A 16,796-nucleotide genomic window follows, 5' to 3' on the forward strand; every position below is an offset into this window, starting at 1 on the left:
ACCCACCATGTTACTTTTAAGATTTTAAAATGCCAAGAAAACAATCTACTTCTTTTTTTAAAAGAATTTTAATTTTTTTAACCTTCATTTTATTTTTATGTGGTGCCGAGGATCAAACCCAGTGCCTCACGCATGCTAAGCGAGCATTCTACTGCTGAGCCACAACCCTAATCCCTATAATCTATTATTTTTTTTTAATTTTTTTAAATTTATTTTTTAGTTGCAGTTGGACACATGCCTTTATTTTATTTATTTTTATGTGGTGCTGAGGATTGAACCCAGGGCCTCGCACATGCTAGGCAAGCACTCTACCACTGAGCCACAACCCCAGCCCAAGATCTATTATTTTTAATCAATTAAAAATTCAACGCTGTGGCCTACCCCAGACCTCCTCCATAGGGGTCTCTAGGAGCAAGAACCCAGAAATATAGGTTTTAAAGCACCACAGTTGAGTCTGGTATCCTCACCTGGTTAGGAAAACAGTGCTGGGGAGTGACACCTCCCAGGCCCACTCCTAGGATGCAGACAGGTATATGTGTCAAAGCATGAAAGGGGTCTCATTGTGGTGAATGCTAGTGAAGGTCTGATCAGAGTGGCAATACCCAAGGAGAACATGGTCAAGTCCAAGTCATGGTCTTCTGTCCCTGAACTCCCCTGGGGTTGGAGCCCACCTGCCCTACCACCTGAATCTGGTCATCTGTCAGCAGTCCTGCAACCCCTTGCTGGACTTGCTTGAGGCCAGCTTCCCCCCCCCTCACCCCCAGGTCCCCTGCTTAGGGCACGGACCTTGGTCTAGAAGGCTTCCTGCATATCCCCCTCTGCTGACATAGCCTCCCACCCCACCCACCCCAAACAACTCACAGGCTCTATCACTCAACCAGAGGCTCTCTAGGTCTCTGTGCCCCTGTGGTTAGGTTTTCCATAATTACAATAATCACGCCACCACTGAATGAGTGCTTCTCCATACCAAGCCCCATTTTATAGCATGTCATGGCATTATGTCTTAGAATCCTAAAAGGGATACTGAGGTTCAAGTTACATAGCTATTAAGTGGCAGAGGCAGGATTGAAGCCAATCTGCCTGACTCCAAAGACCATGCCCTTGAACCCAGCATGCTTTTGTCTCCACAGTCAGCACAAGGTGAGGGGCAAGGACCCAGGTCTGGCAATGTAGCACACAGCCCCTTCCCTCAGAAAGCTCAGTCTGGCTGAGCAGACACATTCCTGCAGCACAGCCTCGAGCTGAGGGAGTAATAAAACTGCCCATCACCCACTGGGACCCTCAGGGGTCTGAGAGGACCCAACGACTGTGCTCTCACAGAGTGCGCTCACTGGAACAGGCTCCATAAGGCTCCACTGAGCGTCTATAAGTACCAGGCCTTGTGCACAATGCCTGCACAAGTTGCCCCACAGGCTCCTCAATGGGAGTCTGTGGCACTTTCCAGCTGAGGTCTTGACCACCTCCCTGAGCCTCACTTTTGTCATCTGTAAAATGGGAGTAGTGCCATCCACTTTCCAGGGCTGGTGTGAGTGTGAAATGAATTCCCAGGCAGAAATGCTGGTGAGCAAGGCTTTCCTGAGGGCATGAGAAGGCAGCGAGGACGTCCTGGGGTGAGGGGGAAGTGGCACCTTTCCTGTATTTCACGCCTCCAGTGAACATATCCAGGTGGTGCTCTGGGTACTGCTGAGGCCAAAAGACAGCACAGCACCCTAGTGTCAGAGGGCCAAGGGTGCCACCAGACACCTGTAGCTTGAAAAGTCTTTTCCAAGTGTCATTGTCCCACCCGCCACTACCGCTGCCCATTGTCATTGCAGGTTAATTTTGTTGCAGCTATTGATGTGTACGAAGATGGAGAGGCTGGCCTGCTCCTGTGCTACAACTGTAAGTCGAGGCTGTGTTCTTATTCACATTTGCCCTGATGGGCAACTGAAAGGGACTTGTCCTTAGATTTGCCTGATGAATTATCCTGGGTTCAAACTGCACTCTAGAAAGCAGCTAAAAAACATGTCCCTCCCTGGATCTCTGCTGTGCCTCAGACCTCTCAGAGATGCTATCTCCAAGATGTGCATCAGTCAGGGGCCCTTGCTGTGTGCCACGGGCTGTGCTTAGTGCATAGTGGTCATTGTCTCATTTAATGCTCACTGCAGACGCCTGCAGCAGATGTGCTACCTCTCTCAAGGTCATACAACCTCAAAGCATCAACCTCAAAACACTTGGGACCCTCTTGATTTCAGAGTCCCAAATTTTAACCACTGTTACTGTAAGTTAAGAATCCCTCATTTGAAATTCTTGGGTCCAGAAGTGTTTCAGTTTCAGATCTCTAGGATTTCAGAGTATTTGCACATACACGATGACATATATTGGGTCTGGGACCTACATCTAAACACAGAATTCATTTATGTTTCATATATAATCTATGTAATTTTATTCACTATTTTTCATGCATGTCCATGTTGACTGTGACCCATCACGTGAGGTCAGGTGTGGAATTTTCCACTTGTTGATGCTCAAAAAGTTTTAGGTTTGGGGCCATTTTGGATATCTGATTTGGCAATTTGGGCTGCTATATCCTGCTTTTGTGTTTCTTGGGTGTTAATGAAGTCAGCATCAGCCTGGGCCAGCCACAGCTGGCTTAGTTTGGGTTAGGTGGCAGAGTGGATTTTGGAACCAAAGGTATGAGGTAATGTGTTTGAGAATTTTCAGCATTTCAAAAGGTAATATTGCACTTTAATAAGAAGGGTTTTTTATACTAAAAAAAAAAAAAAAAAGAATTCTCTTTGTAAGTTTGCCCAGTCTTAACTAAAACATATTTTCCAGCCTAAACTTATATCATTTTAGTATAGTGATGCTGGTTATAGCTCATGAATCAGATATTTTAATAAATTAATTTGTAATGAACAAATATGAAAAAAATCAATTAAGCAAAGAAATTTGGAAATGTTTTCAAAATTCAAGATTTATGGGGCTTAAGTTAGGGGAAGGTAGTTGCAAGGCAGGAAGCGCTTTACAGTCAGTCAATCACTTGGGACATATTTTATCCACAGGTTTTAACTTAAAATTTTCTCAAAAAATGGGTCTTTAAAGTGTGGTCTTTTGATTTTAAAAATTATATGGGGAAAGAAACTGTATCAAAAAAAGCTAAAAATAAAAAATAAATGAAACAAAACCATTTTTTTTAATTAAAAAGAAAAACATAACAATGATGTAAAAATGGTTGTGGTGGTTGTTTTTGTTTCATTTTCAAAAGGACAGAGGAAGCTTAGGAGAAAGAGAAGCAGAGTGGGTTTTAGGATACAAGATTAACCCAAGCAGAAAGCTCGGCACCAATGCAAGTGGCGTCCCCTCTGCCACTGAGAAGCTCGACCGAGCAGTCTGTGCCCACTCAGTAGCTTCCATGCCACATGTGATGGGAGTGGCCCCTTGGTCTCCTGGAGCCTTTCCCTGGCTGCGTGATGTCTCTCTCCAGCCTCTGGTGTCATCTAAGGTCGGGGTGGGTGTGTGTCTTTTCACAGACCCCATATCAGAAGGTAGCATCTGTGTGCTCCCAGACCCCATAGGAGCCCAGGCTTTGGCAGTGCCAGGGCTTCCAAAGTCATGCCCTTTTCTTTGGACCAGGAGTCTGGTGTTCCTTTTTTATCTCCCTTTCTCCCAGAAGGTTGCAGGTACCTGGTGAACAGCCCCAGAGAACCCAAGTGCTCTCCATGTGGTTGCCAGGTGGCCCTGTCACTCCTTCCCACGACAGCCCTCACTTGGGTTTGTCCACATTCTTGTCTTGGTCACAGACACTTGTGCAGTGAAGGCCCTTCTCAGCAAGGTGCTGCAGAATGATTGACTCCCCCAAAATTTGAAGCTGATTTTTATCACATCAGTTTCTTTTTATTAAAATAAAAGTAAAATTTATAATACCTTTTATAAACCCAGAGTTTTATATAGAAGAAATCATTACCTCACATATGTTAATGATAACAATATTTTGTAACAGATTGTGACTTCCAGTTATATGTTATTTGAGAAAAACGTATACACAAGATGAACTTGGGAAGGGAGTATAAATAGTTCAACATGTCCATGATTTTCTTATTTTCTCCTAATTATCTCTCTGTTGAATACCAGAGTAAGAAAAAAGAAAGAAAAGAACACTTTATTGTGACCTTTAATCTCAGTTATACATTGCAGTGCTCAGAGGGAACTCATGTGTTTGCTGATGATGTTTTAAAGATGATCACACATAGAGCACTAGAAGAGCTCACGTAAGCACAACTTCTTGATGTGACTGGTTTAAACGTCAGGAAGTCTTAACTTTTGTGTGAGCAGCATTGAGAAGGCAAAGCCTGCTTCTCGGCATATTTTGAGGATTAAGTAGGATTGTGCTGTAAAGCCTATAACATCTCCTGGCACAGCTAGGTTTCTTTTTCTTCTTTTTATTCCAGAGTCATCAAAGTATTGATTCAGAATCCAATTTATTCATTCATTTATTTTGGGGACCAAGTACCCAGAATTGAACCCAGAGGTGCTTTACCCTGAGCCACATCCCCAGTCCTTTTACTATTTTTATTTTTACAGAGTCTCGCTAAGTTGCTGAGGCTTGCCTCAAACTTGCAGTCCTCCTGCCTCAGCCTCCCAAGTCACTGGGATTTCAGGCATGTGCAGAACCACACTCAGCAGATCCCAGTTTTTTAATCCTCATAGGGTATCAACATGGAGAAAGGACCTTTTTTCAAAGAATTTTATTTTAAAATTAGAAACAGTGCTTGTCAGCCTTGTTCTCCATCAGCTAGCGAGAGAAGGTTATAGGCTCTGAGCTTTTTCCTGTGCAGTGAGATTCTTAAAAACATCCCTCCACCAGTGCCGCACATCAGGCTGCCCTCGGTAACCTCAGTGAAGGAAGTCTTAGGCCTTTGTGCTGCCTTTGTGCCCAAGACTGGGTAATTTATAAAGAACCAAAATTTATTTCTCATAGTTCCGGAGGCTGGGAAGTCAAGACCAAGGTATGGGCATCTGAGGGGCCTTCTTGTGTCTCCAACACTGGAAGAAAAAAGATCCAAAAAGGGGCAAGCTCTCCTCACGTGGCAGAAGAGCAGAAAAAAAGAAAACATACTCCTGAAGCCTTGTTATAGCAGCCCTGACCACCCCACAGCGCCTCAGGACCCAGGTGCCTCTCCTCAGGCCCTCCTTCAGCACTACTGCACTGGCAATCAGGTTTCACATGAACTTTGGGGACACATTCAAACCCGAGCTAGAGGGGATTGTGCTCAACAGATGAGAGGTGACAATGGCCTGGACCAGAATGAGAGCATCAGATGTGCCAAGAAGCAGTCAGACTCATGATGTGTTTAAATCTCAAAACCAAGATCTCGTGTAGTCCCCAAATCCACAACCCCCCCTGGCTGCAGGTTCTCGGCAGCAAGCACCAGCCTTCCATGGCAACAATGTTTTGTTTGTTTGTTTGTTTGGGTACCAGGAATTGAACCCGGGGCACTTAACCACTGAGCCACATCCCCAGCCCTTTTTGTATTTTATTTAGAGACAGGATCTCATTGAGGTACTTAGGATCTCACTAAGTTGCTGAGGCTGGCTTTGAACTTGCCAACCTCCTGGCTTTGGGATTTCAAGCATGCACCACTGTACCTGGCAACAGTATGTGAAACTTTCTTGTTTATATTACTCTTTTAAATTAAACGTAATTTTTTTTAAAGGAAGAGCTGGGGGTGTGGCTCAGTGGTAGAGCACATGATCAGCATGTGCAAGTCACTGGATTTGATCCTCAGCTCCCCCCAAAATGAGGAAGAACCAGGAAAATTTGCTGACACTTGAAATGTAGGATGTGAGAGAAAGATAACAAAAAAAGAAACTTGTTGTTTTTTGGCATGGAACCATGGAGAATATCATTTCCTCACATGAAAGAAGCTTTGAGAAGACCAAGTTTGCCAAGTATGGTGGTGCACACCTGTAATCCCAGTGATACAGGAGGCTGAGGCAGGAGGTTCGCAAGATCAAGGCCAGTCTGGGCAACTGAGTAAGGCCCTGTCTCAAAATAAAATTAAAAAGGTCTGGGGATGTAGGTCAGTGGTAAAGTGATCCTGGTTCACTCCCCAGTGCCACAAAAGAAAATGAAGGATGCCATCTGCTGTGCCACATGGCTGGCAGACCAGATGTGACAGATCTGCACTGGACAGTTTGCCAGGCATCAGAAACTTTGAGAAGAGGGGCTCTTTGGAAGCCACAGGACAAAAGCCTGATTGCAGAGGCATAAAACAATGGCCAAAGGGAAGACAAAGATTCCCTGAAGAAGTAAAGAATTTTCCTTTAAGTGAAAAAGAGAAAAGGAAGGGGCAAAAGTTGGACCCCTCTTGGTCATAAGGACCTTGTTAACAAACACTTGATTGTAAGGCTGCTTAGAAGCGCCGAAAGAGAAGGAACAGTGGCCACACAGATCAGCTACACTGCAGACCATTGAGCGCTGAGTTCACTGGCAGGGTGCATGCAGTGGGCACCCAGCGTGGCAGGGCAGAGTCCTGAGGGGAGTCTTCTCAGAAGACTTTGATGTCACGGGAAGCAAGCTGAGAACGAGGATCCTTTTTCTTCCCTAACTCTAGTTAATTTCCCCTTTCTTAATAACTCATTCTGTCAGGTAAACTGTTGTGAAACAGTAAACAGTGTTTTACAAGGCACAGTGGTGACGTCAAAGGAGTCCAACAGATTGTACAGGGTAACGGAGGGGTGCTCATTCCTGGTGCTTAAGTGGAACCTCTCTATTGCTGCCACCGCCTTTGCTCCATGGTATTGTCCTTGATCGGCCGTCCTGGCTCTCACCTCTCCCATCTTGCTGAGGCAGGTGACACCAGGAGTTTCAAAAAGACCAATGACGCTGTATAGGATTCCATGTAATAAGATGTCACGGGAAGGTGTTGCCCAGAGAGATGAGCGTGAGAAGTCAGGCTACGCAAGAAGAGAAGGGACAGTCCCTGCCACTGAACACCAGTGCCCATAACGCCCATGTCCAGTGCTCACAGGGCGGGCACAGTGCTGGTATCCCCGAACTGAACCAAACTGTGCCCAGTGGTATCCAACAGCCATAACAGAGAGAAAGACACCTAAGGACACGTTCTGTCCCCACCTTTCAGACACTGCGGCCTGCTCCCCTTTCAGATCCTTCTCCCTGATTTCTGTCCCCTCTTGTTTTCCTCCTTCTTCTCCGGCTGTTTGTTCCTTGGTCTCTTCCTCCAGTCACCACTGAAACCTCGTCTGGCCAAAGGCCTGGGTCCTTGCCCTGGAGGTTCATCCTCCCACTGGTACCTCAAAGCCAGGCCTAGTCTAGGGCTCCAGCTTCGTCTCACTCCTCACCAAGTGGCCAACCTCGGCAGCCCAGAGGCACCTCAGGCTCACCTTATCCAACCTGAACTCCAGAGCCTCCTCCCAGGAGCCCCTCCTCATAGCCCCTGCCCTAGCAAAGGCCATAGCATCTACCTGTCGCCCAGGCCATTGGCCCCCAGGTACCTTCCTGCCACCAGGGTCCCAGCTGTCTCCCCAGAGTTCTGATTAATCACAAATGTCCCATCATCTTTGTTGCTGTTGGACCAGTCCTCCTTACCTGGGTCACTGTATGAGGCAGGTAATTTTTTCTTTTAATGCTGGGGATCTCACCCCGGCCTTGCATATGACATGCAAGTGCCCTACTGCTGAGCTGCTCCCCGGCCCAAGGAGCATAACCTAACTGGACTCTGGCTGTGCCTTACAGCAGCCTGCCTGCCTCTCTACTCTCCACTGCTGAGAGTTACTTTCCTAAAACCCTAATCTAGCCATCTCACCTTTCCTGGCTGTGAACCCCTCTCCCAAGCTGGCCTCTGCCTGCTTCCGTGCCTGGCCTGTCTCCTGCCTCTCCTTATACACACAGTATCCTCCAGGTCCACTTCCTCTCATCTCTTTCCTTGGAAACTGATAGTCTGCTCCCTTTTCCTAGAAGCCCGACTCTTGTCCTCCAGCACTTGGAGCGTGCTCTGATCCGCCCATGTGGAGTATGTGCCATACCTGGGCTTCCACTGCCCCCCTGCCTCCTGCTGAGAGAGCATGTGCCCTGTGCTCTTCGGCTCTCTGCCTGTCTTCCTATCCATGGTCAAGCAGGGCAGGACCCTGTCTGATTCACCTTCAGAACCTCAGCCCTGGGCACACTCTGCCTTGCATAATTCAATGCTTGGTAAATGTATCCTGACTGAAAAGAAGATGACTGACTTCCAACAGACTCGTATGCAAGAGTAACACTGGCTGGGCACATGTGGGAAGCCCCTGATGGAGCTGGCCAGGCTGTATCACTGTGCCGGGTGACAAGAACAGCTAATGCTTGCCTAAAATGCACGAGGCCTTGAACTCCATCCCCAGCATCACAGGAGAAGAAGAAGGAGGAAGAGAAAGAAAGAAAGCAGCTAATTAGTCTCATTCTGGGAAGAAGCTGAGGGTCAAGGAATATATTCACCATCTATTTACCTGCCAGTTGGGTCCTGTTGATTCAGGTAAATTTTATGTAGAATATAAAATGCTACTAAAGAAAAGGTGTGATAAGGCTTCATTCAATTTTTTCAATGTCATAATTTTCAGTTTTATAACATTTCAAATGTTATTATCAAATGAGTAACAATCACATTTCTTTATAGTAATGATTTTATATACATACGTATACATATATGTTATAGTATCACATATAATTATATAAAGATAAATTAACTGATAGAACATAATAGAGAATGTAGAAATAGACCTATACATATTTGGTTTGTTGATTTTTTTATAAATATTTATTTTTTAGTTATAGGTGGACACAATATCTTTATTTTATTTTTCATGTGGTACTGAGGATCAAGCCCAGCGCCTCTCGCATTCTAGGTGAGTGCTTTACCTCTGAGCCACAACCCCAGCCCAGTTAATTGATTTTTGACAAAGATGTAAAGACAGTTCAAAGGAGAAATGAGTCTTTCAGCAAATTATGGTGATGGAATAACTGAATAGCCATATGAAAAAGAGACAAAATAAAACTTGATCCGTGGGCTGGGATTGTGGCTCAGTGGCAGAGTGCTTGCCTCACACATATGACGCACTGGATTCAATCCTCAGTATCACATAAAAATAAGTAAAATAAAGGTATTGTGTCCATCTACAACTAAAAAAAATTTTTTTAAAAACTTGATCTGTACCTCACATACGATAAAATTTCATTAAAATGGATCATAACTAACTGTAAAACCTAGACCAGAAAACTTTTAAAAGAAGGCTAAAAAGAAGACTTTTAAAAATATTTTTTAGTTGTTAGACTTTTATTTTATTTATTTGTATGTGGTGTGAGAATCGAACCCAGTGCCTCACCCATTTGAGGCAAGCACTCTTCCACTGAGCCATAACTTCAGCCCTGAGAGAGAAGATATTTTATGACCTTAAATTGGCAAAAATTTTCTTAGATTATAGCACCAAAAGCACAAGCACATAAAGGAAAAAATAAACTTCATCAAAACTAAAAGTGTCTTCAAAAGACACAATTAAGAGAATGAGAAAAAAAATAAGGCTCAGAGAAAATATTTGCAAATCACAAATCTGGTAAAGAGCGGAATCCAGGAAATGTAAGGAACTCTCAAGACAATGATAAGAAAATAACCCAATTATGGGCTGGGGCTGTGGCTCAACGGTAGAGCACTCACCTAGCATGTGTGAGGCTCTGGGTTCGATCCTCAGCACCACATATAAATAAATAAATATATCATGTCCATCTACAACTAAACACAAATTTTTAAAAAAGAAAGAAAATAACCCAATTAAAAAGAGAGCAGAGAGGCTGGGGTTGTGGCTTAGCAATAGAGCACTTGCCTAGCATATGCAAAATGCTGGGTTTGATCCTCAGCACCATATAAAAAAATAAATAAATAAAATGAAGGTATTGTGTCCAACTACAACTAATATATATATATATATATATTTTTTTTTTTTTTTAAAAAGAGAGAGCGGGGCTGGCGTTATAGCTCAGAGGGAGAGCACTTGCCTACCATGCATGAGGCACTAGGTTCGATCCTCAGCACCACATAAAAATAAAATAAAGATATTGTGTCCACCTGTAACTAAAAAATAAATATTTTTTTAAAAAGAGCAAAACATTCCATTAGACATTTCATCAAAGAATACAATGGATCATAAATGCCTTAGTCCACTTTGTGCTGCTATAACAGAATACTTCACACCAGGTAATTTATGAACAGTAGAAGTTTGTCTGTCTTGTGGTTCTGGAGACTGAAAAGGCCAAGATCAAGGAACCAGATCTAGTCAAGGTCTTCTTACTGCTGTATCATTTCATGGCTACCACTGAGCCACAACCCCAGCCCCTGTTTTTTTTTTTTTATATGTATATTTTAGTTGTTGATGGACCTTTATTTTATTCATTTATTTATATGTGGTGCTGAGAATTGAACCAGCACCTCACACATGCTGGGCAAGTACTCTACCACTGAGCCACAACCCCAGCCCTAATCCTTAAAAATAAGAAAGGAGCTGGATGCACACACCTATAATCCCAGCAACTCGGGAGGCTGAGACAGGAGGATCGAAAGTTCAAAGCCAGCCTTAGCAACAGCGAGACACTAAGCAGCTTAGTGAGACCTTGTCTCTAAATAAAACACAAAGTAAGGCTGGGGATGTGGCTCAGTGATGGAGTGCCCCTGAATTCAATCCCCAGTACCAAAAAAATAAAAATAAACAAGAAAGTAGCTGAGCTCAGTGGTGCCCACCTCTAATCCCAGCAGCTTGGGAGACTGAGGCAGGAAGATCGCAAGTTCGAAGCCAGCCTCAGCAACTTAGCAAGGCCCTAAGCAACTTAGCAAGATCCTGTCTCTAAATAAAAAATAAAAAGGGATGGGATGTGGCTCAGTGGTTAAGTGCCCCTGTGTTCAATCCCCAGTACCAAAAGAAAAAAAAAAATGTGCCTCACTGAAAATTTTAATATGCATACTGTCCTGGGCAGTGATTTGGCCTTGAGATGGGCAGGGATAGGCAGTCAGGCATCCCCTGTGGTTAGATGTGGTCTAGGTGGTCCAGCCTTTTGGGGAAGAAATTGGCAGGATATGATTTTAAATTGACCCAACATTGACTCACAGGCAATTATTTTAAAAAGCAATTAATGAACTGTGAAGGAGGAATGCTTGATCATCTGTTACAACATCTTCTGAAAAGCAAAAATCTCTGGAAACAAGGGAACAAGATATATTTTGTCATGTTCAAATACTGAAATGCCATACAGTGATTTAAACATGTTCTAGAAGAACACATAGAAAAAAGTGAAAAAAGGAAATTACTTTTTCAAGTTCAGTTCTGCCTCTTCTTAGAACATTTCTCTATTTTTTTATTCCTTCATAAAAATTTTTGGAGGAGAAATATGAAAATGTCATCAGTCCTTCTCTGTGGCTTTATGTTTTTCTTGGTTTCTTGAATTTTTCACAACAAAACACAAAAATATAGTAAACCCCATAAATATGTGAGCTGTCGATGTAAAAAGAGTGTTTAATAGTCACATTCTGAATAAAATTATATGACTCACTTATAACCCAGCAAATTTCACTCCAGTGTGTGTCCACCAGAGAAGTGAAGCCACACAGACTCATCCTGGGATGTCCACAGCAGCAAGCAGTGGGAACAACCAGAGGCCCACAAAATGTGTGTGTCCACAAGGAAAAATATTACTTCTCCATTAAAAAAAAAAATCACTGAAACCTTGGTGGACCTTAAAACATTGTGCTCAGTGAAGAAACAGACACATCAGGCCACAAACTATATGATGCTATTTAAATAAAATGTCCAGGAAAGACAAATTCAGAGACAGGAAGTAGATTAATGGTATCGAGGGCCTGGGTAGGATGGGAGTGACTATTTAGTGGGCATGGGTCTTTTTAGGTGATAAAATGTTCTAAAATTAGGTTTGGATACTGGTGTACAATTCTGTAAATATATTAAAATTTGCAGAACCGTACACTTTTAAGTGGATGAATATTATGGTTTAAAATAGAGCTTTTTAAAACTAATATTACAATAAAATTGTAAGGCTAACCGTGATGACTTCTGTACAAAAGGGGCCTACCGGACTTCGTCACTCTGATGGTATCTGAGCCACATGAACTTGGGTTCAGAGTGTGGAAAAGTGTAACTGAACTCAGCAGACTTTAATGTAGTGCTGGCTCTGGTTCACCAGGGGGATGCACAGGAAGCTTCAGGTTCTCATGGAGAAACAGCACAGGGCGTATCCAGCTCCCCGACACTTGTCCTGAGTGAGGCTCCAGTGGGACCCACCCTGCCAGCGGACTCCCTCCACCAGAAGACTGCCAATCAGAGCCCTTCTGGATCTCTCACACATGGGGGGGGACCTTATGGCAGAGGCAGGAAGCACACCCCCTGCAGCCACAGGCCTGGGTCTGGACCCTGCCCCTGGCAGTACCTATGAGGCCAGAGGAGCTACTTCCCTCTCCTCCCCTCAGTCTTCTCTTCTGTGAAATAAGCATAATAACAGTACTTTCTTTGTATAGGAAGTGCTTCAGAAAGTCGAACCAATTAAATGGGATGGTGTTGTTAAAGCTCAGCTCCTGGCATGCAGTAGACTCCACAAATGGCAGCTGTTAGTATCTGCAGTCCTAACATTACTCTGGCTCGGGCTGCCTCTGGCCCTTAGCATCTAGCATCAGAACAGTGTTGCCCCTAGGTATTTATAAAGAACTAGCTGAGAGGATGCTATTCTGGTTGTTTCTCTAGTTGTAATGTGGTCTCTCACAAAACGAGTGCTGTTGTTTTCATTGCAGACAGTTGCATCTATAAAAAGGTTTGTCCATTTAATGGCGGCTCTTTTTTGGTTCAACCTTCTGCGTCAGATTTCCAGTTCTGTTGGAACCAGGCTCCGTATGCGATTGGTAAGAAAACCCATCATGACACTTTCCCATTGACCGCTGTGTCTGAACTTCTACACTGCCCTGAAGTGTATGCGTGTGAGGAACTCTCAGGGGCTTTTCTTTTAAAGTACTCCTGCTCTGTGCCCCTTTGGGGCTCTTGTCTTCCGCTCCTGGCTCTTCCCAGAGCTTGAGCACATGTGCATTCAAGAGCAACTAAATATCATTTTCAGTGCCTGCTCATCATTTCTGGGCCTCACTTTCTTCTTTTTAAAACTCAAGCACAAGGTCTCCAGCCTCAGGATGCTGAGTGACTTCTGGGCAGCCCGGTGCTTTCCAGGCCATTTTCACATATCTTGAAGCCTAAAAGTCTAGAATCACAGAGATGCAGGTACATTACCTGCCACTAAAATGCTAAGACCCGAGTGGTGCTGCTCTGTCTGTGGCTCACGACCTGCAGCTGGGCATTGCCTTTGAGAGTCAGAGCAGAGCCAGGAATTTTCCAGTTATGCTGTTTTCCTCACAGTGAAATCATCTCCTAATAGATCCGCATTGTAATGTTTTAAGGGATGAGCAGAGGAAGCAAGGCAAGGCCTGGGCGACTTGCCAGGTTTTTACAGATGAGATGGGAGAGTGCCAGATGACTTCCAGGGGCTGAGCCACTAGAGGTCGCTTGAGAGGTCAAAGTCAGAGGCATGGTGGATAGACTGAGTGCAGAACGGAAGGGCCAGAGTAAAGGACCACAAGAGCACGATGGGGACCAGGCAAAGGGACACAGGTGCAATCACAGGGCACTCAGGGAAGTCTGTGTCATAATGACCATTACAAGGAAAAGGGCTGACATTTGCCAACGAGCAAACCCCTGAAGCCCAAGGGATGCTGTGAGGGACAATGAAGGGACAAGATGCAGCCACTGCCCAGGCCCACAGCCAGAAGAACGGGGAGGAGAGACCAAGTGTGGGGATATGGGCTGGGCTTGAAGAAACTGTACAGGAACCAGTTTCCAGGCAGGATGGCATGTGCCAAAGGAGGGGTGTGTGGAGCTGCAGTCTGGGTGATAAGGGGGCAGATCCTGAGGGCTCTGGCAGGTGAGCTGCCAGAAGGTGGGTTGATGGCAAGAAGTGCGGACAGCGCTCACCTGGGTGGCAGCCAAGGGGAGAAGGTCTCGGGAGCAAAGGCCATCTAAGCACAGGGGGCCGTGGCCCTGTGAAGGAAGAAGAGAAGCAGCCAGGGCCGTGAGAGATGGATGTTTCTGAAGCAGTGAGGATGACTGTGTGACGGACGGTCATGGCCGTCCGCAGCCACCTGGCCAGCGGTGGGTGCTGACTGCCATTACCTTGCAGTTTGCGCCTTCCCGTACCTCCTGGCCTTCACACCCGACTCCATGGAGATCCGCCTGGTGGTGAACGGGAACCTGGTCCACACGGCCGTGGTGCCGCAGCTGCAGCTCGTGGCCTCCAGGGTGAGGAGAACTGGGGTTTTATTTCCATGGGAGGGGCCTAGGGAGCCCCAGCACTGTGGGATTTCAGGTGAGCACAGAAACTGCCTCTCACCAAGTTGGTTGGTTGGTGACAATGCTACTGTGTGTCACCATTCCAGGAATGAGAAGAAAAAGCAACAAGACCGAGGGGTGGGCTCATGTGTGTGGCCTCCTCAGCCTTCATAGTGCTTCTCAGTTGTGTGGACACAACCACTGTGTGGTGATGGCAGTTGAGGACACCCAGCTGAAAAGAGAAATCCATTCATGTCACTGCTGCCCTGAAGGACCATTCAAGTGTAGAAAAGTAGGAGCTTGAAATAGCCGTTGACCACTTTCCAGCCTCAGCTAAAGTTTGTGTCTGTGTAATGTGGCTCATTGACTAATCCATGTCCCATAACACAAAGACTGAGCACAGCACAGGGACGCAGGTGACATCACAAGTGCCTGCCATCACTGGCACATTGGGCTGGGGCCCTGGGGCACGTGGTCCTAAGGGTCCTGACTGACATTGCCCACACTTGGGTGGAGGGCAGCTGCTTCCTACTTGATGTGGCAAGGTCTTCCCAGTAGCAATGCAGGTGGTGGGCATCAAGTTTAACTCCCATCATGTGGGGAAATGGGTGTGTGTGTGTTGTGGGTGTGAGCATTAGTTGATTGTGTTACTGATATAAAAAAGCTCTCAATTTACAAACAATAGTAAAATATACAATGTTCTTTATCATAAAACCCATAGCCAGTTGGTTCTTATTAACACATTTAATTTTTGCTGAGCTCTTATATCCATAGCCAGCCAACAGCTATAAGGAAACTATGATCTTATGGTTATAGTTATTTCTCAGCCCACTTCTTTCTCCAATAAGTTTATTGTCCGTAAATCTGATATGTGGCCTACTGTTCACCTTTCTCACCTGGAAACAAACCGTAGTCATTAAACCAGAACTTCTTCTGGCCCTAGCTCTAAACTCAATACACTTTTAAGTTTGATCTTCAGGTCCACATTGCCTTGGTGGAAACAGTCAACACAACCACAAATCAAGCTCTGGTTTTTAGCCTTGCCAATTGCTTTGGTATAAATAGTCCCACTGTAGTTGGTTTCCAGCTTACTGTGCAGCATCACTGAAAGTGGGGTAGGAAGAGCTGGCAGTGGCCACCACTGGACATCATTTCCACTGTACACATCATGTTGATGTCAATAACCACAAGAGCACAGATAATAGTACCTGTCTTCCAATAATTAGAAAAGGTTGTTTTCTTATATTGAGCACAATTTAACATTTAATATGGCTGTGTTTAAGAGTTGGCCTGCAGAATTCCTGAAAGTTGGCTGTCATGAGTCATATCCAACATACTACAGCTGTTGTCACCAAAGCCAGCACATAGGGTGCTGGAATGTTTGTCGATGTTTGAGTGAACATCCACCTCCACTCTGCAGAATGGACTGGCAGAACCTCAGATCCCTTCCAGCTGAAACCCTAGGTACCTGAGATTCCCACGAGGGAAATGTGTGTGGCATCTGTGTTTGCACAAGTGTGAGGGCTGTTTTCTGCTATAGATCAACACATAGATACAGGAAGTGGAGAGACCCAATCCTCAGGGAAGTCTAATGCTGTGCCAGGCACTCTGGAGGCCCCCACTGGCCGTCCTGTACCAGGCTGCACACCCTAAGCATGTCAGGATGTCATAGCCAAGCCGGGGACCAAATGGGGTTTGGCAGTGATGGCAGAGGGCCAGTAGGTGTGGGGCTGGAAATCCAGGCAGCTCAATAACCCTTTCTCTTCTTTTCAGTCAGATATATACTTCACAGCAGCCGCGACTGTGCCCGAGGTCTCATCTGGAGGCAGTTCCAAGGGAGCCAGTGCCCACAGTTCTCCTCAGACACCCCCAGGCCGAGACACTGCAGTATTTCCTTCTTCCCTGGGGGAAGGTGAAGCCCCATCTTTACTGTCTTACAAATAGCTGTTTTTAATCCATTCTGATTTCTCTAGTTCATTGTCAAGTATCTACAAGTGACTGTTGCCTAAAGAAGTTACTCTCCTCGCCAGGCATGCCTGTCATCCCTACAACTAGGGAGGCTAAGGAGGAGGATGGCAAGTTTAAGACCAGTCTGAGCAACTTAACAACACCCTGTCTGAAATAAAAAAAATAAAAGGGCTGGCATATAGCTCAACATTGGAGCACCCTAGATTCAATCTTGAATACAGGTGGAGGGGGAGCCACTATTTAAAGCCACTTAAAGAATCTTGCAATGTGAATGTATTGGTTGTGTTCTTAAGAAACTTTGTGCTTTTAAAAAGAAAAAGGTCCCATTATGAAAAAAATTGTTTCAGTAGGGAAAAGGGAATTCAGGGCTAGAGAGTTTCTGACTTGCAATAAGCTATAATCTCTCCTTCAGGGATATTAACGGTCATGGGTTTGTA

The 16,796-nt window shown here is 45.0% G+C and overlaps 1 protein-coding gene across 10 annotated transcripts in view; it reads left to right on the forward strand.

The window, feature by feature from the left end:
* The window catches only part of Garnl3 (GTPase activating Rap/RanGAP domain like 3), a 145,694-nt gene that overhangs the window by 123,709 nt on the left and 5,189 nt on the right, over positions 1-16,796 (forward strand). For 8 of the 10 annotated variants that reach the window (XM_078048246.1, XM_078048247.1, XM_078048239.1 and 5 more), the window contains 4 exons: positions 1,815-1,881; positions 12,816-12,923; positions 14,201-14,361; positions 16,165-16,303. In XM_078048246.1, the coding sequence (XP_077904372.1) occupies positions 1,815-1,881; positions 12,816-12,923; positions 14,201-14,361; positions 16,165-16,303 (475 nt within the window). Of the gene's footprint in view, positions 1-1,814; positions 1,882-4,960; positions 8,508-12,815; positions 12,924-14,200; positions 14,362-16,164; positions 16,304-16,796 lie in introns of those variants that run through there. The other 2 variants (XM_078048241.1, XR_013438305.1) reach the window with 2 other exon arrangements.

Source organism: Ictidomys tridecemlineatus, chromosome 4, assembly GCF_052094955.1.
Source record: "Ictidomys tridecemlineatus isolate mIctTri1 chromosome 4, mIctTri1.hap1, whole genome shotgun sequence".
In the NCBI taxonomy this organism is placed as follows: Eukaryota; Metazoa; Chordata; class Mammalia; order Rodentia; family Sciuridae; genus Ictidomys; species Ictidomys tridecemlineatus.